The sequence below is a fragment of the Marmota monax genome, unplaced genomic scaffold (assembly GCF_021218885.2).
Source record: "Marmota monax isolate L192 unplaced genomic scaffold, Marmota_monax_Labrador192_F-V1.1 WCK01_AAM20220418_F8-fsc00141, whole genome shotgun sequence".
NCBI classification, from domain to species: domain Eukaryota; kingdom Metazoa; phylum Chordata; class Mammalia; order Rodentia; family Sciuridae; genus Marmota; species Marmota monax.
The window spans coordinates 2,326,090-2,351,335 of NW_026692981.1; the positions used below are offsets into that span (position 1 = coordinate 2,326,090).

The 25,246-nt window shown below is 44.1% G+C and overlaps 1 protein-coding gene across 1 annotated transcript in view; it reads left to right on the top strand.

Moving 5' to 3' along the window:
- Dcdc2 (doublecortin domain containing 2) overlaps positions 1-25,246 on the top strand; it is a 130,632-nt gene that overhangs the window by 33,717 nt on the left and 71,669 nt on the right. The window contains exons 4-8 of the mRNA XM_046452502.2: positions 7,116-7,192; positions 7,291-7,422; positions 12,176-12,322; positions 13,986-14,040; positions 20,350-20,512. Coding sequence (XP_046308458.1) covers positions 7,116-7,192; positions 7,291-7,422; positions 12,176-12,322; positions 13,986-14,040; positions 20,350-20,512 — 574 coding nt within the window. The remainder of the gene's footprint in view (positions 1-7,115; positions 7,193-7,290; positions 7,423-12,175; positions 12,323-13,985; positions 14,041-20,349; positions 20,513-25,246) is intronic.

A 25,246-nucleotide genomic window follows, 5' to 3' on the forward strand; every position in this document is an offset into this window, starting at 1 on the left:
TGGATTTCTTACCTTCCGTCTGTCTCCGAGCCCCTCTGTTATTCTTCGGCTTCAGTGAGGCAGGGGTTGCGACTGCTTTTTATTCTGTCACGAACTCCCAACACCTGGTCCGTGCTGACTCACGGGAGGTGAACGACAGATGTCATCGAGTGAACGCACCCTCTAGGATGGGAGTGAATGGCTACGAGATGTCCGCGGGATTTCACTGCAAGTAGCTTCGGATTTCAGAACTTGGGGTGCCTCTGAGAGCCTCTCTCTTGCTTTGGAAGAGCGTGCTGTGCGTGGAAGTTTTCTCTCTTCTCCTTACTGGGTGCTTCCTGAGTGTCCTCAGCCACTGTGATACAAACTGGAGGTGCTGTGGAGGCTTGCTTTCTGGAAGATTCCTTTGGGCATAAACGCTTCATTCAGAAGCTACCGAAGCATGGATTATGTGGGACTACTCATGGGGCTTGTTATAAAGAAACATGGATCAGCATGGATCGTTTTCCATCCTGAAAGTTCATTTCTGAAAATCAAAGTGTCCTTCCTTGTTATTTCTATCAGTCAAATATAGTCATTATGCAAAAATGGGGAGAGAGACATTAGCTACTGAGGTTGGAGTAATTTGAATGGGAAAGTTTTTTTCTTTTCTGGTGGTACTCTGGGGATCGAACCCAGGGGACTCTACCACTGAGCTCCATCCCCATCCCTTTTTACTTTTTGAGACAGCGTCTCTCTAAGTTGCCAAAGGCCAGCCTGCCACAGCCTCTTGAGTTGGAATAACAGGCATGCACAACTGCAGCCAGCAACATGCTTAGATTCTTAAATTTAACCTTTGGTCCTATTCCAAAAAAATCTAATCTCTATATCTATCTATCTATCTATCTATCTATCTATCAATCTATCTATCTGAAGCACTAACACACATCGGTTTTGAGTTTTGTTCTAGGACTAGACATATTTTCATATCTTGAAACCCATTCAGACCAATGTGAGTTAGAGGCTTCATAGATTTATTTGTGAACAGTCTATAACATAATCATGTTCTGGAATGTTCCTGGTCTTCAGGCCATAATTTCATTCTTCTTTAAGGCTGAGTAATATTCCATTGTGTGTATGTATCACAGTTTCTTTATCTATTCATGTTGAAGGGCATCTAGGTTAGTTCCATAGTTTAGCTATTGTGAATTGAGCTGCTATAAACATTGATGTGGCTGTCACTACAGTATGCTGATTTTAGGTCCTTTGGGTATGAGCCGAGGAATGGGATATCTGGGTCAAATCGTGATTCCATTCCAAGTTTTCCTTTTTTAAATAAAAAAGTCCTACTTTTGTCCAAAGTAACTTGCATTTAGCTATACTTTAGTATGTTTTTGGAGACTGTGAGACCTGAAGGGCATTTAGAGAGCCTCAGAAGGCAGCGCTGCATCCTGTTCCTGAGCACCCAGAGCCACCCAGGCCAAGAGGACTCTGGGGCAAGCCTGGAGCCAGGGCCCTGAGTCACCGTGTAGCTTCACTCATACTTCACTCCTCTCTGGCCACTCTTGTCCCCCCAGGCCCAACGAGAGTGGGCCATGCACGCTCTTGCACAGTGCGCCCTCCAAGCCAGGGCATCAGAGGTGATAACCCAGTATTCCCCACAAACGGAGCTTCCCTTCCCGGGTCTGGTGGGTTAACAGCTTCCCTAGCATTAACGGGAGACCCACTGGGGATCCTGTCCAGCTGGGGATCCTGTCCAGCTGGCACCTTCTTCAGCGGACTCCCGGCCGGGTGACTCACTCACTCGGCAGGTGGAGCTGCCCCCCGCGGCCCACCCCCAGCGTCACCGCCTCTCATCCCCATTGATGTGTGCGCCCCTCCATGGCCCTGTGTTTAGTGCACATTCTGCTCACTGGAGAGGTCTGGAAACCAAAATCCACTTTGGGAAAACAAAACAAAACGAGGCAACGTGAAGAAGTGAGCGTGGTGCGGCAGGTTAGGAGGGAACACAGTGACCGGCCCTCAGCACCGCCCGGCCCCGCTTGGTTGGTGGCAGTTCAACTCCCCAGAGCCCTCCCGGGTTAATGGGTTATTTTTTAACCTTCTGGGGGTTGCGTTCTTCTCTTCCGCGTGGCATTGGGGAAACGGTGACTTGTGAATGCCCTGACCAGGACTTGGGGACTGTTTGGCTTTCCTGTGAGATAAATGACCTTTGCAAATCATAGTAAATTCTAGAATAAAGTTCATGAACTTGAGGTTTAACATTGTATCTTCAGAATGCTCAGGACTCTCTGAACTTTGAAAATGATGCGCAGATTGTGATTGAGGAGGAACGTGAACTATAATGTCAATCCTTTGAAGTTTGTAATTTAATGGATCAGAACTTGGCTTTGAGGACTTAGCAGCATGAATGTCTATTTAGGGAATATTCACACTTTGGAGTTTTCCAAGGAAGGTTACTTGTGATGGGGATCTGATCTTTGGGGTCACTTTTAAGGTAAAAAAAATCTGTTACCTTGCATTGTTTTGAATCTGTTACCTTGCATTGCTTGTTCATTTGTTTTAAATCATTTTCCTGCTTCAATGAAAGGAGGCAGTCACTTAGACAACAATTCAAACAGCAACCCTGTGAACTGGTGCTGTAGTGTCCGTAATTGGCAGAGAATAACCCTCTGAATGGCAGAAGCTGACCCACCTTGACAGATAAACTTTGCCCTTCTCCTGGGAGTTAACACCTGGACAACACGGAGACCTGTACAGGACCCAGGCAGAGATGAGGAGTTTCATCAGCTCATGGAGACTAATTGGACCCTTCTGGGAGTGTTCTAAGCAGCCTGTTCATTATTGCCAGAGACACGTTCTATAACAAGCTTCCTTCTGAAGTGGCTGGAATTTTGAAAAAAACCATCACTGCAGAAAAATACTGATGAAACTATTCTCATGGCCTGCTTTTGGCACCATGCCTGGAATCTGCAATTTGTAGAAGTTTTCTTGGGGGTAATAAATTATAATCTTCAACCCCCATTGGGGTTATTCAGCATTTATAATAAGATCAGGTAAAGAATATATGGCAGGTAGTAGGTAAAGGGGGGGAACTCAAGGGGACTTGGATTTGAGAAGACATGGGGACCCATGAATGAAGTCAGTAAACTTCATCGTGGTCTGCCTTGGCTGTGTGTGTGTGCACGCGCTCACATGTGTGCACTATATTTACATACAGTCAGTTACATATAGCTCAAGAAAGAGCTTATTTAAATGAACACAGTATGCACCTATTGTTTCTGCCTGTGGCCGGGTGGGGTCTTGAGCACCATTAGTGGGCTGCCTGTGTGTGGAGGGAGCCTGGACTGGGGATCTCAAGTGGGTCTATTGACTGCTGCTTTGCTCACTGTGGGACCTTGCAGGGCCAAGAGGCATCTTTCTCCTTTATACAGTTGGGATAATGCTAACCTCATAAGGTTGTTTTGAATATAAATGGAATTTTTATAAATTTTATGATTCTAATTGTAAACTTATTTGAAAATAACTATTTTATAGGGATATTGGGAAAAGTAAAGGTAACATATGGAAAGTGTTTGGATCAGTTCTGAGCATGATATTTGCTCAAAAATCGGTTCCAATTATTGTCTGACTTAAGTATTTTATGTCCAAAGCACCGTGGATGAAACTTTGGGTTTAGAAGAAGCAGTTTACTAAGAAAATAAAGGAAAAATGCAGCCCACATAAATATTGATACCATAAGGGGAATAGGTTATATTTATGAAAAATGTTGCATGAGAGATTCAGACAGAAGTCTGCCTGGATGTTGGGAATGATGTGTCCTGTGGAACATTCTCTTGCAACTGCTTTGAAACAAGTGCCAAGTTCATTTTGTTCCTTCCCGCACTTGACATGTGACTCACTTTGTCTCTGGCGGCCTTTAGCGGTGCCTCTGGAGCTGCGACCACAGCTCTCCTGTGCTTTCCATTTGCGCCCTTACCTTCAGCTCACATTCAAATAGTCTCTCCCAGGCCATGCAGAACTTTACAGCAGTTTGACTCCACTGACCTTCACTCTGACCTTCATTCACATTAAATATTTTGCTCCCTTATTACCAACTTCATGCATCATGGTGATTATTTTTGCTTTAAAATTTAAAAATGTGACTAATGTCTTCAAAGTGACTCGCACATTTCTTTCCAGTGTCTTTTATTCTGTCTTGGTCTGGGCTTCCGTCTTATTTCCCTGCCATCCGAGGAACTTCCTCCACAGCATCTTGGGGTGTGGCTCTGCTCACAGTCAGTTCTTTTGGCTTTCATTTCTAAAAGGTGTCTTCATCTCACCTCCTTTTAGAAAGGTATTTCCCTTGCGCATATTCTGTTGTGTCTGATCTGCTAAGGCCACGAAATGGTCTTCATTCCCATGTTCTCTGTTTTAGTTATAGATTTCCATTGGCATCTTTCTCAGAGTTTGAATTTCTGGACTAAAATTCCCTGTCTCTCATTTGGTGTTCTCATCTGTTTCACCTTCTCTACTGAATTCTTCAACATATTATAATACTATTAAAATCCCTGCTGGCTGATTCCCACATCGCGGTCACCTCTGCCTGGCTTTGTTCCCCTGGGGGAGGAGTCCTAGTCCCCTTTCGCCTACATGTTTGGTGCTTGCCCAGCTGGAGATCCTGTGGTCCAGCCCGGCCACCAGCCTCCCATACCTGGGACTTCTCCCTCAGCCCTTGGCCCTGCTCCTAGCTCTTGTTACCCTTCTGTGCACTGAGGAGGTCCTTGGGGGGAAGAAAGTGTCCGCAGTGTGGAGCTCTCTGTGCCACCTGGCCTGCTGGTCTGTGGGAGGTCCGGTCCCCTGCCTCTGTCCTCTGGGATGAAAGCAGCTGTAGGTGTCTTCTCACCTAGAAAAGGTCCCCCGCCTGGAACTTGTGCATCCAGACGTCTTTGCATCCTGAGCTCTTCGGTGGGATCTGAAAGACCCGTGTCCATTTTTACTGCTATGGTGGGCGCCAGGCTCCCTCCATCTCCTTCCCAACCAGAGGAGGCTGCTCTTCTCAGTTAGTCAACTGCTTCTTTGAAGAGATTGGCCATCGTTGTCACCTGTGGTCATCAGCCTCTCCTTTCCAGGTCCCTTCCAGGCCGTGTCAGGAGTCTTCCCCTGACATGTGGCTTCCCTCCATGAAGGTCAGGGAAGAGTCCCATCAGGACCTGTCTTCTGACTCTGGCCCTTCCCAGGGTCAGCTTGATGCACACCATCAGCCGCAGGGCACTCTTGGTGGCTCCTGCGGGTCACTCTGCATCACACATCTCAGCCACTCTTGCTTCCATTTAAAAATAGCAATATTGAAAAATTGGATGATTATTTAAAAACAATCTCTCTAGGATGACCTATAGTTTGACTGTTTCTGGCATTTTGACTCCTAGATAAATTGTCTCTACTCTGGTATCTATAAAGGTTTTTGGCCCTTTTCACTTATCATAAAGTAGGGAAAATTGATTAAATATTTTGTGAAGTATTTTGTTTTCCTCTCTGATGCTGTGTTTGTAAAGTACTAACAAAGTTTCTTTAAATATGATCATTTTGAGAACCAACTTTTCCTTAAATAGATACCATAAGAAAATTAGAGTTGAAAACTTTTTGTGTAGGCTGGCCTCTATGTTGCAGATAATTAACTTGAGTTCATTTATTTCTCTAAACACCTAAGTCTGTCTTACAACACACAGTCATAAAAACGTGACACGTATTTTTAAAAAGTTATTGAAAATACTTTAAATGGCGTGATCAGTTTTTACAGGAGGTCAGCGATCACCAAGTTTGTGTGATGGTCCCCATTTCACAGTCCCTTTCTCAGGTGCAAAGACTGAGTTTGGTTCTCTTGGCTCAGGGTGTCAAGAGGTGGTGAGTGCTGAGATTTGAGGCAGGTGGATTCTCCGAAGCATTCGGTTTAACAGCCCTGGGGACTGACATTGCCACTTCACTAATTAGTTCACGGAGCCTCCCTTTGGGCTAGTTTAGCAGAATGACTCCTACTTTTACCGGTCAAGAAATTGAGGCATGAGACATTGAACTGGTTTATGTGAAAAGTTTGGGCAATTAGTTCTGGAGTTCAAAATTTCAGACTCAGTTTCATCTTATTATTCCATGCATCAACCATTTTAATTCAATTGAGTTTATTTTCCACAAACAAATTCACACAGGTTTTAACTTGAGTCTTGACCCTCTGTGATTTTGTCTTAGCAAGTGTCATGGGTTTTGTGAACTTAAATTATTTACTTAGACTTATCAAGTTCATATGAAGCATTTTATTTTTATATGGTCACCTGTGTCAAAATACAATCTAAATATGATATCTGGGACAGAGTGATGTATTGGGGAAAGTGTGCAGTTCATATTCAAAGACTACCTAGGAGTCCAGGTTCACCCCATTCCAGCAGGGTGGGCACGGTCAGCTCACTTCTGCTATCTTTGACTTTGGAAATACCTCCAAGAAAAATTTATAGTCAGCCAGCCTGTCTGTCTGCCTGTCTATCTATCTATCCATCCATCCATCCATCATCTGTCTGCCCTGCATTCTTTACTCAGGGACTAGAAGTGAGGGTTTGGTGAGCCTCATGAGCCTCTCTTGGCTCACTATGCCAACCTACTCAGCATGCTGGTGAGCTGGACTTCCCAAGACAGCTTGGAGCCCAGCAGAACTGATGTTCTGGCCCTATGTTTACTGGGTGATTCTCTCACCAACTGGCAAAATCAAACCTTAAATCTGCTAGGTCCAAAATGAAGGTTTGAGTTTTGAACCGACACCATTTCACTTACTGATTTTTTTTTTGTGTGTGTGTGAGTGTGGTGTTGGGAATTGTGCAAGTGAAGCAAGCCCTCTCCCACCTGCGCCATATCCCCTTATTTATAGAGACATAATATCTGTATGTTCTTACAGGGTATGTTATGGTCCTTTGATACATATATACAGTAATAATTAAATGGGGGTAATAAACCTTTTAACTTCTAAGAAGTATATATTTTGATTTATGATTAATCTCCACTTCAGTTGGTTAATCATGAACACTTAGAGAATATTTTTTGCCATTCTTGATGGAGAAAATAGCTGTTATTCAAAATAGGTGGTTTTATTGATCTCAAACAACTGAGCCATCTGGGTTTCTTTGCTCCTAAAGGTCAAACCAGTGACCCACAGCAGGATCAACGTGTCCGCCCGCTTTAGGAAACCCCTGCAGGAGCCCTGCACCATTTTGTGAGTCTCAAGTTGAAACTGGCTTTGTATTTTCCTTTGGGTTTGGGATTTTGAATTCTGTCCATGTGACTGTGTGAACCCGTTGGCTCCTCCCACAGCTTGATTGCCAACGGGGACCTCATAAGCCCAGCCTCTCGCCTCCTCATCCCCAGGAAAGCCCTGAGTCAGTGGGACCATGTGCTGCAAATGGCCACAGAAAAAATACCCCTCCGGAGCGGGGCTGTCCACAGGTGAGTCGCGGGGTCTTCTCCAGGGCCTGGGCTTTGGGGGGAAGGTGTCCCCAGCAGGCTCTGGGGTCACTGTCTCACCAGTTAGGCTATGTGTGCCTCGGTTTGTGCATGTGTGGCATGGACAGGAAACAGTGCTGGCCTCGCGGGGCTGTTTTAGGGAAAGAAGTAATGCACATGGCTGGCGACACGCATTCCTTGCACACCAGAACACTCCTCGCACACCAGAACACATCGATATGTGGAACTTTTGTTCCTTGGGTTGAGAGTAAACAGGCTAGCACCAAAACTGCTTGAGATGAGAGTCAGCTTCGTAACTCTTAATTGACTGTCCTTGCCTCCCCCTAGGAGATATTTATAGTTATTTGATGGTCCAAATTATTTGCCTGGGGTAAAAAAATTGTTATCAGGAAGTGTTAGTGGGATAAAGGAGGAGCAGGTCACAGAGGATAGTTAAAAAACTATCTAAGCTTAAAAAACCAAGAGCATTATTAGGCTCTAAAGTTTAATTGAACATTTAAAATCATGGGTTTTAAGTTGCAAATTCTATGAAATTACCCCTTGATGGAGGCTTACATATATATTTTCCTGCGGTTGGAGAGTGAAAAATAATACTTAGACAGCATATATGTACACACACATTTAAATATTTTTGAAATCCATTCAAGTGTTTCCCAAGAGTGCTCTTCAGCCCATCTCTGCTAGCCTCTTGAACATGTTGAGTTGTGGTATACACCTTTGCTTTTAAGTCCTCATGCCTGTGTGCGCTCTCTCTCTCTCTCTCTCTCTCTCTCTCTCTCTCTCTCTCTCTCTCTCACACACACACACACACACAAATGCATGTACACTCACTATAAAACAAGTTCTCAAATGATTGCACAGTGGGTCTTTCAGTTAAATGCATGTGCAGGTTAATGTATCCATATTTACATATATTAATGTTTATTGTTTCCTGGCCATTGAGATTTTAAGTATAATCATTTGAATTGAAAATAATGCTTGGCAAAATTTCAAATAGAACAGAGTGTAGATTAAAAGTATTTCTCCCACTCCAGGCTCCCCAGAACCTTGTTCCCCCCACCCTGTATTTTTTTCATCGTTCCAGAAATACTCTGTGCATATTCAAGAATATACACCTTTTAGTTCTTAAAAAACATAGCCATGAACAAATACATACCTTATAAATAAATATATGCACATACATACCCTTGCTTTTTTCCTGTAACAACAAGTCTTAGAGATTATTCTCATGAGCACAAGTAGCTCTATCTAATTATTTGTCATGGCTGCAAAGTATTCCATTTTGTGTGTGGGCATGTCCTGATTTCTTTTGGCTGTGTCATCTGGATGGAAAGAAGTCTAGGTCATTTCCAGTATTCATTTTTACACATACACATCTTTGTGCATAAGCAGAATTTTTCAGGAGACTACAGTCTGGAGGTTGAATTACTGCTTCATGTAGCAAATGCATTTTAAATTCTGATGGACACCACCAGTTTTCTTGCAAAAAGTTTGCATCAATTTACACTCTTGCCAGAGACCCACGAGAGGCAGCTGGGGAGAGGAAGTTCATGCTTTTATCTATACTGTGAAATCAGCAGAACATTTTTGTCTTTTGTCTTGTTGGGTAAAAATAATATTTCATTGTTTCTTGATTTTTACTTATTTTATATATAGCAAGATCTATTGGATGTTTCTTGTGTGCCAGGCATTATTCCAAATGCTTTTCATTTTTAACTTAATTAGCTTGGTGACCTCGAGGTAAGCACTGTCATTCTCCTCTAGCAAACATGACATGTGGGGCCAGGAGGGAGGACTCTGACAGGTGGCCTGCCCCGAGCTTGTCTTTAACTACCAATTCTCTCCAAGTGGCTCACACTCACTTGTTACAAATGAGAGCTAGGTCATGGTCTTTGCACACTTATCTTACCGATTTTAGGCACACTTCACATATTAGGGAAATTAGCCCTTTCTCATGTGAGTTTTAAATATGTTTCCCGTTTTCATTTTCTTGATATTCTTTTTATGTATAAATGCCTTGATTTTGATAGAGTCAAATTCTCAATCTTTCTTTGTGATCACTAAGTTTTATGACTAGTTTGGATCGTCCTGACTCTGAGATATTTTTTTTGTTGTTGTTCCAGGGATCGAACTCAGGGGCACTCAACCACTGAGCCACATTCCCAGCTAAATTTTTGTATTTTATTAGAGACAGGGTCTCACTGAGTTACTTAGTGCCTCACTGTTGCTGAGGTGCTGAGGCTGGCTTTGAACTCATGATCCTCCTGTCTCAGCCTCCCAAGCTGCTGGGATTACAGAGTTCGCCATTGTGCCCAACCTAACTCTTTAAGATTTTAAAAATAATTTCTCATGTCCTCATCTTGTACTTTTATTTTTATTTAATCCTTAGATCCTTTTGGATTTTATTTTGGTGACAGGAGTGAGATGTATAATGCCTGTACATATATGTGTATATTTGCCTTTTACAAATGTAAACTCACCCAATAAATAATATAAAGCACATAATGATGTATGATTTCACACCCAGCTGTACCCTCTCATCTACGTACATATACATACATATATATATAAATATATATGAACAAACTCATACATGGAAATATATGTCCCCCGAACTCTTAAATACTTAGGGAAACTAAATTGTCACTGAAACATCAGATGTGAGTGAGGCTGGGCTGCAGCTTCCTGGGGACAAGCCCACTCTCCCTTATCAGAACATGAGAGAGTCTTTCTAAGCACCAGCCCATGCATGTATCAATAGCCTCTCATAAAAATTGGTTTGGTTACCTGTTTATGTTTTATAGCAAAGGAAGAAATCGGGTTCACAAAAGCCACATACATCAAGGCTAACCTCATGGGCGGGAAGGTGTTCAGTACCCTTTATACACCCGCGGAGAAAGCTACTCACCTTGGCTGGAGATTTCCAGTCCACAGCTAAGCAGCTCTCAGTTTCTAGCTATGAAAGTTAACCACTGACTCAGACCTAACTATTTTGAAGAAGGAAAATGGAAGAAGAATGTCTGGTTCTCAGCCAGGTGGGATCTTGCCCCTGGGGCACTTGGCAGTATCTGGAGCCATTTTTGGCTGGGGATGGGAGTAGCCGCTACTGTCCAGTGCGTGGAGAGGCCCAAGAGCTGTGAAGTGTCTTACAGTGGACAGGACAAACTCCTGCCTCTCCAACAAAGAACTCTCTGATCCAAAATGTCAGTAATGTTGCTGCTCAGAAACCCCGGCTAGGTCAAGGCAGGAAGAAGGCATCCTGTTGTGTTGACCCAGACTTGCAGGGAGGAGACACAATGTGGTGAAGACCTGGGTCTGTGTGCTAACTAAAAAGAAATGCATTTCAGGGGTGTCAGTGGCTGTTTTTTAGTGAACTTCATGGCTCCACATGGTAATGGCATTTACAGAATCAGTAAACACATTTACAGGTGGATGGATTTTTTTTTTAAGTTTTGTTTTCGCAAAAACCACTGAACTTATAATGTAATACAAGAAGTTTGAGAATTAAAAAAAAAGGATTATCTTGAAATCCTCCCAGGCACTAGCTCTTTTTTATAACCTTAAAAAAAAAATGCATTGTCTTCCTGCTTTCTTCTCTAGTGGTCTGGTTTTCTTTTTTCTACTTAAAAAAAAAAATCTGGGAACTTTAAACCACCTACCAAGATTATCACAGTTCTTTTAATAAGTAACATATTAATTTTGGCTTACAGCAGCAGTTTTACAGTAGAGAAAGTTTTTTTTGCAAAACCTTCGGCTCTGAGAGGATGTGAAGTTCACTCTCACGCTTAGGAGACTCCACAAGAGAGACAGAAAATGGGGAGGGAGGAGGGGGGAGGAGGGGAAGGGGGAGGGAGGGGGAGGGGGAAGGGGGGGGGGGGAAGGGGGAGGGAGGGGGAGGGGGAAGGGGGGAGGGGGAAGGGGAGGGAGGGGGAGGGGGGGAGAGGGAGAGGGGGGAAGGGGGAGGGAGGGGGAGGGGGAAGGGGGGAGGGGGAAGGGGGAGGGAGGGGGAGGGGGGAAGAGGGAGAGGGGGGAAGGGGGAGGGAGGGGGAGGGGGAAGGGGGGGGGGGAAGGGGGGGGGAGGGGGAGGGGGAGGGGGAAGGGGGAGGGAGGGGGAGGGGGAAGGGGGAGGGGGGAAGGGGGAGGGAGGGGGAGGGGGAAGGGGGAGGGAGGGGGAGGGGGAAGGGGGAGGGGGGAAGGGGGAGGGGGGGGGAGGGGGAAGGGGGAGGGGGAAGGGGGAGGGGGAAGGGGGAGGGAGGGGAGGGGGAGGGAGGGGCGAGGAGAGCAAGAGGAGCATGGAAGCTGTGCAGTTCTGTGCCACTGATGCTGGTGACAGGTGCTCTGACCTCCCGTGGCCTCCCCCTTCCTCTCCGCTGCCTTGGTTCTCCTGATGCGGCTCTGTGGGAGTCTGGCTCCGGGCTCTTCTTGAGTAGAATGAGACCTGAAGCTTGTCAGCCTGATGAATGCACAGAAAACACATTTAATGAGCATTCCCAAATACAAATAGAACAATCCATCTTCTATGGAAGCTGAGCTTTATTTATATAAATTTATATAATTTATAATCTTGGCATTTTGTTAAATTTAATGACTTTGAGGCATTTAGAATTCAATAACTAGAAGAGTAACAGGTGAGCCAATTTAAGAACAGATTTTTTTTTTTTATCGACACTGTCATTTTAGGCAGTCCTCTAAATGCTTGCTAGAACCCTAAATGTTGGCCCTCATGTTTTGACAGACTCTATACCTTAGAAGGGAAGCTGGTGGAGAGCGGGGCAGAGCTGGAGAATGGGCAGTTCTACGTGGCTGTGGGCAGAGATAGGTTTAAGAGGCTGCCGTACAGTGAGTTGCTCTTTGACAAGTCGGCGATGCGAAGGCCCTATGGGTGAGTCTCCCTCCCTCGCCTGCTCCCCTGCTCCAGTCTTCACCTGAAGTAGCCCTGGGTCTTCTGTGGATCACCAAGATATTTTGGTGATAATCTTATTTACAGTTAGATGGAAAGTATGCCTGATACATATCCGTCTTGGCTTTTACTTCCACCACGGGACATTGAGAGCTATTGCACAAAAGTACCATCTTTATGGAACTTATGAAAGACTGCATAGATTTTTTTTTTTACCTTGCATTGAATTTATAGTAAATGTAAAGATTTATTATTGTGAAGAAGATCCAGGGCAATGAGCTTTTCTATGTAAATTTTATTAGCTGTTTTAGTGTTGTTACAAGTTATCTGGACCAAATAATTTTTCAGTTGGGTTTGGAGGGAAACCTCAAAATGTGTTAAAAACATAACATTTTATGACCTTTTTAATATAAAGCAATATAAGTGTAAAACAATATAATCTATTTGTACAGATAAATCGACTGAGTGTATAGTTAATACAGGCAAAATTTTAATGATTACACTCTTAATTATACCCAATACATTTTTCTCCATGAAATGTCCTGTTTGTGAAAGATGCTTCATTTTTGCTGAATGATGCACAGCAGAGCCAGCCACATGTGATGCACTTTGGCCCTGGCCATTGGACCTCCTGGACTGCTCATGGGGCCCCAGGATCCATCTGTGCTGATTCTGTGGCCACTTTGCTCTGGAAACCAAGTTTTTTGTGATTGTCCTCGAAAGAGATGGAACAGGATGTCAACCACGTGTTTTCCATTAATTCCACAGTTTGTATGGCTCTATGGTGAGGCTAGCCAAGTGTTTCTAAAGAAATTACAGGTGAAGTGGAATTTCAGGGGCAGTGTTGGAACTGGGCAAGGGCACGTGGAGTTCTAGCAGTTTAGAGTTGTTTACCTGCAGACTCATTGCTAACTCTCCTTACTCACCCAGGAATCAAATCCTTTTACAATGTATGCAGAGAAACACTGCATTCTCTGCCGAGAGCCACAGCCTGTACTTGACGGCAATGTGAAGATGCAGCTCACGCTGGCCTTTCTCCTGCAAGTTAGCCCCATCTCCATCTGCCTTTAATACCTAGGTCCTCCTATTTTTGGAGACATCCATTGAGTTTCAAGATGGGTCTTCCCCTAATAATACAGTCATCTGCCAAATAACTTACAGTCCAAAAGACTTTTTTTTTTTTTTGCAAGAATTACTGTCTTAAAACTTCCCTGAATGCTAATGCCAGTTTTTTACCACCCTATCAGATGTAGACAAAGCAGATATTATGAAAAGAAGGAAATGATCAAGTTAAAATGTTTTTAGCTTAGCCTGGCACAATCATTACCTCACTTGGGAAATGATTTTTTGAAATGCAAATGGAAAACATTGTGATTTGATGAAAAATGCTATGACAACATTTATAATGGTAGGAAAAGTTTATTTTTGGGCATCAGCTAAAGTAGTATACAAGAAAGCAGTAAAATATTTTGGAATGGAATTTGGAGATTTTGGGGGTAGTCTGAAATTGGAAAAGGTCATGGTACTTTTTCTGAAACATAAATGGCATGACAGTTGACTTTCAGGTTGGAGTGAAATTATCTTGCTTTATGTATATTATTTTAAAATAACATTCAGATGTCTAAATTGTAATTTGTTTCCACAGTCAGAAAGCCTCTTCACTACCTCCTATCGTAGGATCCAGAAAGTCTAAAGGGAGTGTAAGTATCAGATGCTTTTCTCATTAATGTTCCATATTTCTATATGAGAGACTGTCCTTTGGGTTTCAATTAAAGTCAAAGAAATGAAACTTAGCTGCCTTGTGGCATATAAGCAATTATTTCAAACAACACTAGAGCTTTAAAGTTACAGAGAAGGTCCTAAAAGGGAGCTGCTATTATTAAAATATAGGTTTCAAAAATGTTTTATATATATATATATATATATATATATATATACCTGCTATAATTTATATCATGGTTGAAATCTGGGCAATAATGCATAAGAGTATGAGGACCACTTATTGGGCCACATCAGTAGTCAATCCAGTCTTGTTTTCTATCTCTAATAAATAGTAACAAACAAGTTTTGCTAAGAAAATGGTAAGTCTCAGTTATATTTCTCTAAAACATCAAGAATCATTGTATATGTTTAGTTTCATACTAGAATCTTTCCATTATTCATTCATTATTTGTTAGTTCAACGATCCTTGATGAAATGCCTATTCTGTAGGGTCTAGTACTTGGTAGGTAGCTTCTTAACCTGTTTGTATTTATAGACTAAGTTCCCTGTAAGGGTGAATCTCATGTGATGTTGGTGGATCTTTTTTTGGGTACTAGGGATTGAACTCAGGGACATTCAATCATTGAGCTACATCCCCACCCCTATTTTGTATTTTATTTAGAGACAGGGTCTCACTGAGTTGCATAGGCTGGCTCACTGTTGCTAAAGCTGGCCTTGAACTCGCGATTGTCCTGCCTCAGCCTCCTGAGCTGCTGGGATTACAGGTGTAGGCCCCCACTCCTGGCTGGTGGGTCTTCGCACTAGCATCCTCTTTCTTCCCTCTGGACTGAACTGCCTGACCAGTGCGTGGCCATCAGAACTCCCTGGGCATCCACCACCCCAACCTGAATTAACTAAGCCACACTCTTATTTTGTTATTTTGAAGAACACGGGATTGATAGGTAATGATACTGCCTCCTAGTGGTGATTTCATACCCCTTCCCCGTTTTGTTGTATCATATGAAATTCTTGAAAAAAACCAAAAATAATTTTGTGTAATTCAGTCAGGTTGAACTCAGCATACCAAACACTCACGAATCACTTGTTCACTGAGACCTCCTGATGTTTCTGACAAAACTCTTGCCCGCAAGAAACTCACAGTGTAATAGAAATCGAGAAGCCAGCCTGAAAAGTCAATGACCAAACTAAAGCCAGACACCAAACGGTGTCAGGATTAGTGACTGTGAGTGGAAGACAGGGAAGGGTGGGCTGGCAGTTGAGGAAGCCGGGTTTGGACTCGCCTCAGAGGGCTAGTTAAGATTTAGATGGAGGAGGATGAGGGGCAAGAGGTTTGTGGTGCAAGGGATGGATGGTGTGAGGACAGGAGGAGGAGGGCACATGGAGACCAAGCCGGTTGACTGAGACTCAGCAGGCACGGGAGGGCTCTTTGCTCTTCGAGGTGGCTTGGCTGGGGGGCCACAGCTGGTATTTTGAGAATATTGCCATTGCTGGATTCATTCATCCTGAAGTTATTTATGGAGTGCCTATTCTGTGCTGGGCACTCACTGTTCAGAGATTCCCAAACACTCAATGTGTGAAGGCTACTTTCTAGAGGACAGAAGCGGACAAATAGGCCACAAGAAGGAATGAGCTAGAAGTACGCATCAAGAAACAGGACCAGCACGTGGAAGAGGCCGTGTCACTGAGTGTTGGGGAGCCTTTTAGGGTGACCCCTAGCGCGTCCCTGGTGATGGACGGTACGCACCACGCCCATTCACCCGGTGTGCACATGTCCACAGTGAGCCGCACAGAGAGAGCATCCCCTGCGGGTGAATCCAAAGCTCGATTTTTAACAGCAGGGTTAATTCACTCCTCTCCTTTAATTGATAGGTTCCCTGGAGAGTGCACACGATTTAGAGCTCATTAGTTGTCTGTCCCTGAGCCAACGGCAAGCACCCCAAGTCAAGGGGACAGAGACAAGGCTTTATAAATGTGTCCCCCCCTCCCTGGCTTTCTAGGAATTGCTCTGCTGCTGAAGGGGACGGTGGGCCCGGCCCAGGAGGCACTGGTCCACACCGTGCGCTCTGCGGGTGAGCGCTGAGCTGCCCCGGGCAGGCACCACCCGGGAGCATGTTGCGCAAAGCCCGGCACAAGCTGAGAGTCACTGCGACCCTACCCTTAGAAACAGAAGGAAGGTAGAATGAATGAGATCTCGAGTTTTGCTGAGTTTGAAAACCCCCGTCGGAGGGCGGTCCTCCGCACCGCGCAGCCTCCACGCGCCCTCCAGTGGAGGAGAGGACGCCGCGCGCGCGGGTCGTCCTTATTATCCTTTGGCCATTGCAGCCTATAGTCGCTAGTTTACAGGATCCAATATAATTTCTAAGCTTTTGATAAAGACCTGCACGGTTACCATGACGGATGTGCACCACAAAGCCACTGTGAAGCAAGTTATGAACACTAAGGTACATTCCTCCAACACGGGGGAAACGCAGTCCCAGATGGGCACAAGGCTCAGGAGGCAAACCCCTCCTACAATCATCTCACGCTTGATGTTTTAGGCACATTTGTTGCGAGGGCTGGAAATGGGTCTACTGTGGCCATGCGAAGAAACTGGAGTAGGTTGGGTCTTGTTGGAAAGATCCTAGGGTATTGCAAATATTAAAATAATAATAATAATAATAATAATAATAATAATAATAATAATAATAATAATAAAACAGTTTGAAGCCCCAGTCCTCTTAGGATACAGGTGATTGAAGGGCTATATTTTTTGGCTTTGTTTTGTTTTTGGAACTGGGAATTGAACCCAGGGGCACTTTACCCCTGAGCCGTATCCCCAGCCCTTTTTATTTTTCAGTTTGAGACAGGAGCTTGCTCAGTTCAGAGGCTGGCTTCCTGCCTCAGCCTCTCCAGCTGCTGGGGTTACAGGCAATGCTGAGCTGTCCAGCTTGTTTGTGTTTGGTACGTGTGAGCTAGGGGATTGCTATTCCTAATAACAATTGTGTGTGTGAGACAGAAGGTAGAAGCACACGGTTGAAGCATAGCCCTGTGGCTAGTTTTTCTTTGTAAGACATCTATAAAATTAGGCCTTCTCGATTCTTCCCTTTCTGAGAAATTTGCATGATTTTTTACTTCTGGGATGGCTGTTTTGGAAACCATATGTATCGTAGGTGTTTTGAGCATCTTGGGCATTAGAAAGCTTTGGTGTAGTAGAAAAATCATACCTTGAGAAAGGTATTCCTTTAGCTATAAAATACTGATCATAATACTTCATCATACATTTGGTAAACATTTGGTTAGTGTGTATGTAGCACATACGAACCACTCAATAATATTATTTTACTGACTAGCACAGCTGTATGACTTGGCAAAACTCCCCTCTCTCTTATGCCTCCCAAAGAGCAATGACTATCTATCCCCCTATATCCAAGTCACAAATCAAATGTGGAGCCTCAGAAAAGAAAAACAAACAAACAAAAAACAAACAAACAACCCCCCCCAAACACAAAAAAATAGCCAGCTTTGGTAGTGCACACCTGTAATCCCAGAAGCTCTGGAGGTTGAGGCAGGAGGATTGCAAGTTAGAGGTTAGCCTCAGTAACTTTGCAAGGCCTTAAGAAACTCAATGAGACTCTGTGTCAAAATAAAAATTAAAAAGGGCAGGGGATGTATTTCAGTGATAAAATGCCCCTGGGTTAAATTCCTAGTATCCCCTGCCTAAAACAAAACAAAAAAATGCACCTGCTCCCCCTTTTCCTTCTCTCTATAACTACATATAACTTATCTATCATATTCTGAGATAAACAAGTCTGAAAATATATTATGCCACTTACATATAATTTTCATATAGTTATTTTTCATATTATTAAGATTTTAGATGAATCAATGTTTTTTTCTTTTTTCAAAGAAAGCATTTGAATTCTTTTCAGTCTCCTAAATACAAAATGATTCTCTCCCTTTTCTCGGTGTAGTTTAATTTTTACATGCCGTTGCCTGGAGAGGAATTATCTCTCTCAATAATTGAGTGCAGAGTGGACGTCAGTCATCAAAGACATGCCTGATGTAGCTGTTTAGTCAATTGGTCCTTCTTAATGCTCCCATATCACCTTGTGAGCATCCCTATCAGAAATGGAAAAGTCATAATTTCACTGAATATTCAACATGAGAGGTGGCTTGTAAAATTATATTAATGTTAGGCATCCCAGGACGGGCCTTCCTTTTCCTCCCTTGTTTCTCCCCTTTCTCAAGTAATACTTTTCTTGGAGAGCTATGGAAAGCCACTTGCTGTGCTCCCGAGTCTTGCACCTGATGGGTTCCCTTCGACTCTAGCCTGTGCACCTCAGAACCTTCTAGTACTTGCCAATGGCTTGAGCAGGGTTGTTCCCCTCACCCATTGCTTTTATAATTTTAAAATATTGGAAATAGACCAGGATAATGGACTTGATTAATGGATGTGGAACCTCCTCTGGAATCATATTATCTATTTCCTCTGCCAGACAGTTTACGGCCTTGCAAGAAAGAATCATGGGAAAAAGAAAAGAAAAGAAAAATAAAAAGTCTGGTTGTAGTTAATGCAGTAATTAAATGGAAACTGTATGTTTAAATTGCAGTTGGAATAGGAAATTAAATTATGCAAAAGTGTTATAGATTTGGACAAGTTTTCATTCTGTTAATAAATCTATGCATAATTCATTTTCTTGTAGGCTATGACAAAATAGCATAAATAACTTCATTTGTAAGGCTGAGCATTTTTCTATTCTTAATTGGGTGATGGCTAAAACCATTTAAATGCTTCTGGATGGCTGAATATATAAATGTTTAAAATGAGCAGTTCTAATAGGTTTCTAGGCAGATTTGTTTATTTAATATCACTACATTTATTTTCAGATCCTAGCATAGTACAGATGTTGCATGAAGATTGCACCTAATATGGCACAAGTGTGATGTGGTTTTTAAGGAAGAGACGCCTACTCTCTGCTGTTGGAGAAGGCCTTCCCACCTCACCATCAGGCTCCACGCCAGTCCCCCGGTCCCTTTATAAACTGTCCCCTGCATATTCATGATAGGCCTTTGGGCAGGTACATTAGCCCCATTCAACCTAGGCTCAAAGAGGAGAGAAGTCAGTCTATGTCCCCAGAGGTAGTGGCAAAGTGGAGCTCTGACCAATGGGGATTTCTGTTTTTTGTTTTTTTGTTTGTTTTTGTGGTGCTGGGGATTGAACCCAGGGCCTTGAGCATGCAAGGCAAGCACACTGCCAACTGAGCGATAGCCGCAGCCCATGACCAACTCTTCACTATCTACCGCCCACCCCTTATACATTCAGGTGAGTTTAGCACTGGCATCTGAGGACCAGCGTCACCTCACTAGGGGGAGGTTCTTGTTGGTGCAGTGACCAAGTAGTGGCTGAGTGTCAGTGCAGCTCTTCCTTCCTGTAGTGACCACCATAAAGAGTGTTCCATGGCTCCCCAGAAGCTGTACTGGGGCTGGGATGGGGGCCTCCGAGTCTCAGCCTCATCCTTGTGCTGAGGAGCCCATTCCCAGAAGGTACAAGGTCTTTATTGCAAGAGGCCTGTGGGGACCAGAGGCAATCACCAAAAGCATGGTGGCTTGTGGCTGCCTTGCAGAAACAGGGACAAGTGGGAGTGAGTGGGGGGAACATGTGGCCCTGAGCTGCTTGTGTCTGTGTATCACTCTGGATGTGTGATTCTGAGATCTTGCTCACCACCAACAGAGGAGTTCCTAGTGGAGCATTTTCACACGCCGGGCCTGCCTATGATACTGATGTGTGCACGTGCCAGTTAGTTAAGAAGGGCGCAGGAGGCCGGGTGCAGCCGCGCACACCTGTAATCCCAGCGGCTCTGGAGATGGAGGCAAGAGGATCTCAAGTTCAAAGCCAGTCTCAGCAATTTAGCGAGGCGCTAAGCCACTCAGTGAGACCCTGTCTCCAATAAAATATAAAAGAGGGCTGCAGATGTGGCTCAGTGGTCCAGTGCCCCTGAGTTCAATCCCCAGTACCCCCCAAACAAGAAGGGCGCAGGAGTGGAGGGTGGCTGTGGCAGCTGACTGCCCTGGGCTCTGGAGTAGTCACCTCTGCTCCTTACCCTGCAGGCTGGAGCTGCAAGCCTCACTTCCTCATCCACACCACAGGTGGCCACAGGTGACCACAGGACCTGCCTCAGGGACAGCTTGAAGACTGGGAGAGCAGCTCTGTGCATACCTGGTGCATATTAGGCACTTAACTATTGTCAGCTGTTGCTGAGTTGGGAGTTCCTTAGCCTGCAATAAGGGTCTAATCTTTTGCTGTTTAGGGAAATGATCGCCAATCTAAGTCGACAGTTGGGTCCAGTGACAACTCGTCTCCTCAGCCTCTGAAGAGAAAAGGGAAAAAAGAAGTCCCGAATTCAGAGAAATCAAGGAAGTCGAAACAAAATGTCAAGTTGAAGAATGCACAAGAAATGCTGCCCGACAGTGGTGAGTTTGTTCTTGTTGTATTGCTGTTATTACTTATTATTATTTTAAGACTGTGATGCACTTCTAATTATTAGCTGGGTGCAGTGAGCATACCTGTAATCCCAACAGTTCTGGAGGCTGAGGCAGGGGGATTGCAAGTTCAAGGCCAGTGTCAGCAACTTAGCAAGACTCTAAGCAACTTAGTGAGACCCTGTCTCAAAATAAAAAAATAAAAAGGCTGGGGATGTGGCTCAGTGGCAGAGCACCCCTGGGTTCAATCCCCAGGACCAAAAAAATAAAAAAAATAGCAAAAAATGAAGTCCCTGGTTTGCTACTTTGGGTCCACAGAAGATACTCCTTACTGTTACATATGAGAGTTTTCAAAGAAAACTGCTGATACTTACTGATCCTCACCAACAAATGCCGTGTAAATGAACCAAAATCTGCGTTAGTCTGAGATTTCTAGAGCATGAGACAAAGTGTGATGAACTAATGAGGTATGTGACGCAAGCAGGGAGTTCCGGGGGAAGTCCGGCAGAGTGCTGGTCTCCTTCTGGCATGTTGTCAGCTGGGTGAGCTCCTGAGAGTGGAGTGGTGCTGGGGGCCCAGCGGAGCGACTGCTTCCTGCCTCCCCTGGGACCCACTCCTGCACCCTGCCAGGGGGACACGCTGTGGGTGGGAGGAGCGTGGATGGATAAGGGTTCAGATTCACAGACGGGCCCTGACTTACCCGGGAGCTCCCGATGCCTCCAGAGTCACGGGAATTGCCGGCAGCCAGTGCAGGCTGAGAACTGAGGGGAAGCCTGACTCCTGTGAGCGTTGACCAGAGGAGGGAGGACCTTCGAGGCCAGGTTAAACGTGGAGGTCAGATGGGAGCAGTTCCACCAGGTGGGGAGGGACATCTTCACAGCTTTAGGTGAGGGCGACTGGCTACAAGCAGGCATCCTAGATTCTCCTCCTGCTCTTGATGTTGGGCAGCCTGTCTGTCTGTGCTGGGCCTCATTATGTATCTCCCAAATGTGGGATCACATTATGATTTATCTTTAAGATGTTGCTTATCTTTACACTTGTACCATCCTTTTCAGAGACCGGGAGATAAGGAGGCTGGGGGGAGGCATACAGGTGGCGCTTGGTTATTGAGTGTCGGTTACATGGCAAGAACCAAAGAAAAGAAATTAGCCTGGACGGACATGCTGAACCTTGAACATTGTAAATAACAGAGGCTCAATTTTAGTCAGTATATACCAGATCGGGAGCCCCCAAGGCCCTGTCTTACTAGGTTTTTCCTTGTTTGTTTTTTTAAATATTTAATCCCTAATTCTGGTGCAAGTTTAATAGCTATGAGGCACTTACTAAATGTTGAATGAATGAATAATGCAACTTGAAAATGGATAATTCTCTGTGATACTATAAAATCCACTAAGAAACAGGACCTTTAAAAAACTTTTCAGGAATTATTGACTGAAAGGCTTAAAGGAGATGTTATTTACTTATTATCTGCAAGGCTCCTATTAGCTTATGGCAATCCCAATTCCTGCTTCCACTATATTTTTAAAAAGTCTTTGGATTAGTATTCATCCCTGGGAGGAAAGGGAATAATTATCTTTTCAGCTTTCATTATTTGTAGAGACTTGGGAACGCATGAGGCCATGTTGACCTTGTCCTTCAGAGGAAAGCAACCTTGATTAAAAAACACAACTCTCAGTATTTTTGCTTTTGTAGAAATTCACAGTTGTCAACAACATTTGTATCTGTGGCATGAAAATACCAAAACTGTGTTTCATATTGAAGCAAGTCACTTTGCTAAAGTACTGGGCAAAGGTAGAGATCCTCTGCGTTCGGCCCAGTCCTAGGAGAATCCTGCGCTTGTTCCCGACAACTGCCTGTCTGTGCTAGTGATGTGCAGATGACAGGTGTTCAAACTGCTGATCTCACGGACCACCCAACAGCTCCTGGTGCCTTCCAATGAAGGTTTTATGCTGATTTTCTTTTTCTCCGGAAGAGTCTTATACTGCTGATCTAGAAGGCATGTCTAAGAGTTTAGAACAAAGCCTTTTGTATCTTTTCATCCTGATAAGAAAGAACATACAGCCTGGAAAATGAATCTCGGCTTCCCAAACCATTCCCCCCCACCCCCAGGAAAAATGAAAAAAACATTTTGAGTAGTTCTCTAGATTCAGCTGTCACTTGATAAGCTTAAGCATTGCACCCAGAGTCCATACTACTGAAAATCCCATGCTCTCCCTCCCTATGTCTTGGCTAGAGAAAATCTCCAGATTATAATATCAAAAGTCCTTCTCTCTCTCTCCCCCAAATCAGTCTTCCTATTTATTTATGATTGAAGTTGCTTTTTATTTTAAGGCCGTCCATTTGATTATTAGAAGCAAGTGTGTGCTTTCTAGTGCTCGTATCTTAAGAGGGCTCCAGCTCCTGGAGAAGGTAAAAGTAATAAAGATTTGAAGCAAAATGAATGTGAGGGCATGAGAGGTCAAGGTCATGAGGAAAAATGCGAGTTTGGTTTTAGGATGAAATCTACATACCTTTTTCTAAGTTAAAATACATGTAAAATTTGATGGTAAGCAAGTGCTTCCATTTTATTTCAAAGCATTAAGTTTTGGTAGGGTGAAGGAATATCTAGCATATGTTGAATTATGAGATGATTGATCCAGTTTTTTTTCCTCCATCCTGTTCTCAGCTTGATGTATCATAATTAGATTCGTAGCCACACGTTGTCTTTTATTTAACTGCAGATACTGATACTCAGTATCAAGTGCTGTGTGAATGAGCAGTGCTGCTATCAGACTGTAGATGGCAACCTGGATCTAATTTTATTTCTTTTCCTTTTTTTTTTTTTTTTGACTCTGTTTCTCTCTGTAACAGTAAAGCTTAATAATTCAAGCAGAGCCGTGACATATTTCTTCAGGGAAACGAATCCCATTTTCTTTTAGTAGCCAAGATGCAAAGTAAGATCGGCTGGTGATTGATGAAGTTGGGTGTGAAATGCATTTTTAGTGCTGCATTTAAACACCAGCTTAAGTGGCCTGCACGTTTTGTTACACTTTCCACTTGAGTTAGGGTGCCTCCAGGTGTGTTTTAGAGGTGTTAACTGGCTGCTCCCTACAATGTGAGATAAATAGTAATGGTGAGTGCTTTGAAGGCATTTTGGATGACCAGTTATATCCACGGATATTATTAATATTTGGTACATGAAAAAATTGGGTGCTTTTAGAGTCCATGGAACACAGAAAGTATAGTGAGTGTAGTCTGGAAATGTCGAGAAGATAATTGCCTGTCTGGATTGCTACAACTTGTGCTGTATTGATAATTATGAGGACTTTTTAAAGGCAAAATACCAAGGTGTGATAAGAAGCAAAGTCTGCCATCTTTTGAAGGCTGTGTGGTTGTCTTTCAGTTTGCACACAGGATGTGCATGTACACACACACACACACATACACACACTGTGCACACACACTGGAGGACTAGTGTCCTTCCTGATGCTGTCCCTAACTTATTCCCAGTGTTGTTCTGTGCGAGTTGCCAGGGGACTTGTGATATTTGGACTCCTGATGAATGGTTGGGAGCAGTTGCAGTGCCTGCAGACAGATGTCTGGATATGATGACCTTGTTGAGTGACTGCCCTTGAGCAGTCATGCTCTTGAGTTTCCTAATAGCTACAACCTGCACAGGGAGCGAGGGAAGCCTGACTGCAATCCATCCCGAGTGTCAGTGTCCTGGGGCACAGAGTCAGACGGCACTGGAACTTGAGTTCTTGGGTTCGACCTTGTATCAGCTCAGGTGCTTGTACAGCTCCGGGTCCCAGGAGACCCTGCTGACGAACCAGAGGCACATTTGGGAAATGTGCTCTCCCAGGTCTCAGCCCTGAAAGGGGAGTTTTGTCCCAGAAGAGAATGTGGAAGAGGCGCCCAGCTGCCATGGCGAGGCTGGAGCTGGTCCTGGTCCACCTGCTCGGGGAAGACGTAGGTCTGCCTGTGTCTCCTGCTGCCATACTCCCCCGGTGACAGGACATACACACTTTCTGTTCCTTCACTGATCTTAACTTTCACCTCGATGGCAAAATGTGCTGTGGGAGGTGGGCCAGCTTTATCACGTCAAGTGTAATGAAAAGATGCAGGATGGGCGTTTCCCATACAGTGACGATCCACTCACTGGTGACATGTCATGCAGCAAGATTCTAGCACAGCAAGACTTGAGTCACTCCTCGTGTGCTTATGGTAGAATTCAACTTCTAGCAATAAAAGTCAGTGTCAGAATGTGTATTTGGTCAGCCACTTTAGTGCTGAGAGGTTGAGACCTCTGTAGTAAGTTCTTTTGGGGGTATTTATATGGTGTAGGATTGTGGCATGAAGATTTTTTTTTTCCCTCAAAAGGAGAAGTTCATGAGGTGTTGAATTACATGGATATCCCAAACCTTTGTAAGACTATCCCAGAAATCCATCGTAAGTAGGTGTTTGGGGCTTGGATCACATTTTCTCTGTATGGCTCATACCATCCTATGCAGCCCAGTGTTCCTCCAAATCATCTTATTATACCCGCAGCACCATGTAAAGTGCCTACTGTGTGCAGGGAAGTTGCTGACAGGGAAGGAATCATGTGCCCAGCTGGGAATGACACAGCTGGCACCAGCCTGCTGCCTCTAGGCGTGGCTTTCCGCCCTCCCTTCTCAGACATTGTCCTTGCTCCTAAGTGGGGCTTTTCCCTTCTCACCCCTCCCCAGGGCCGCAGATTCCATAGCA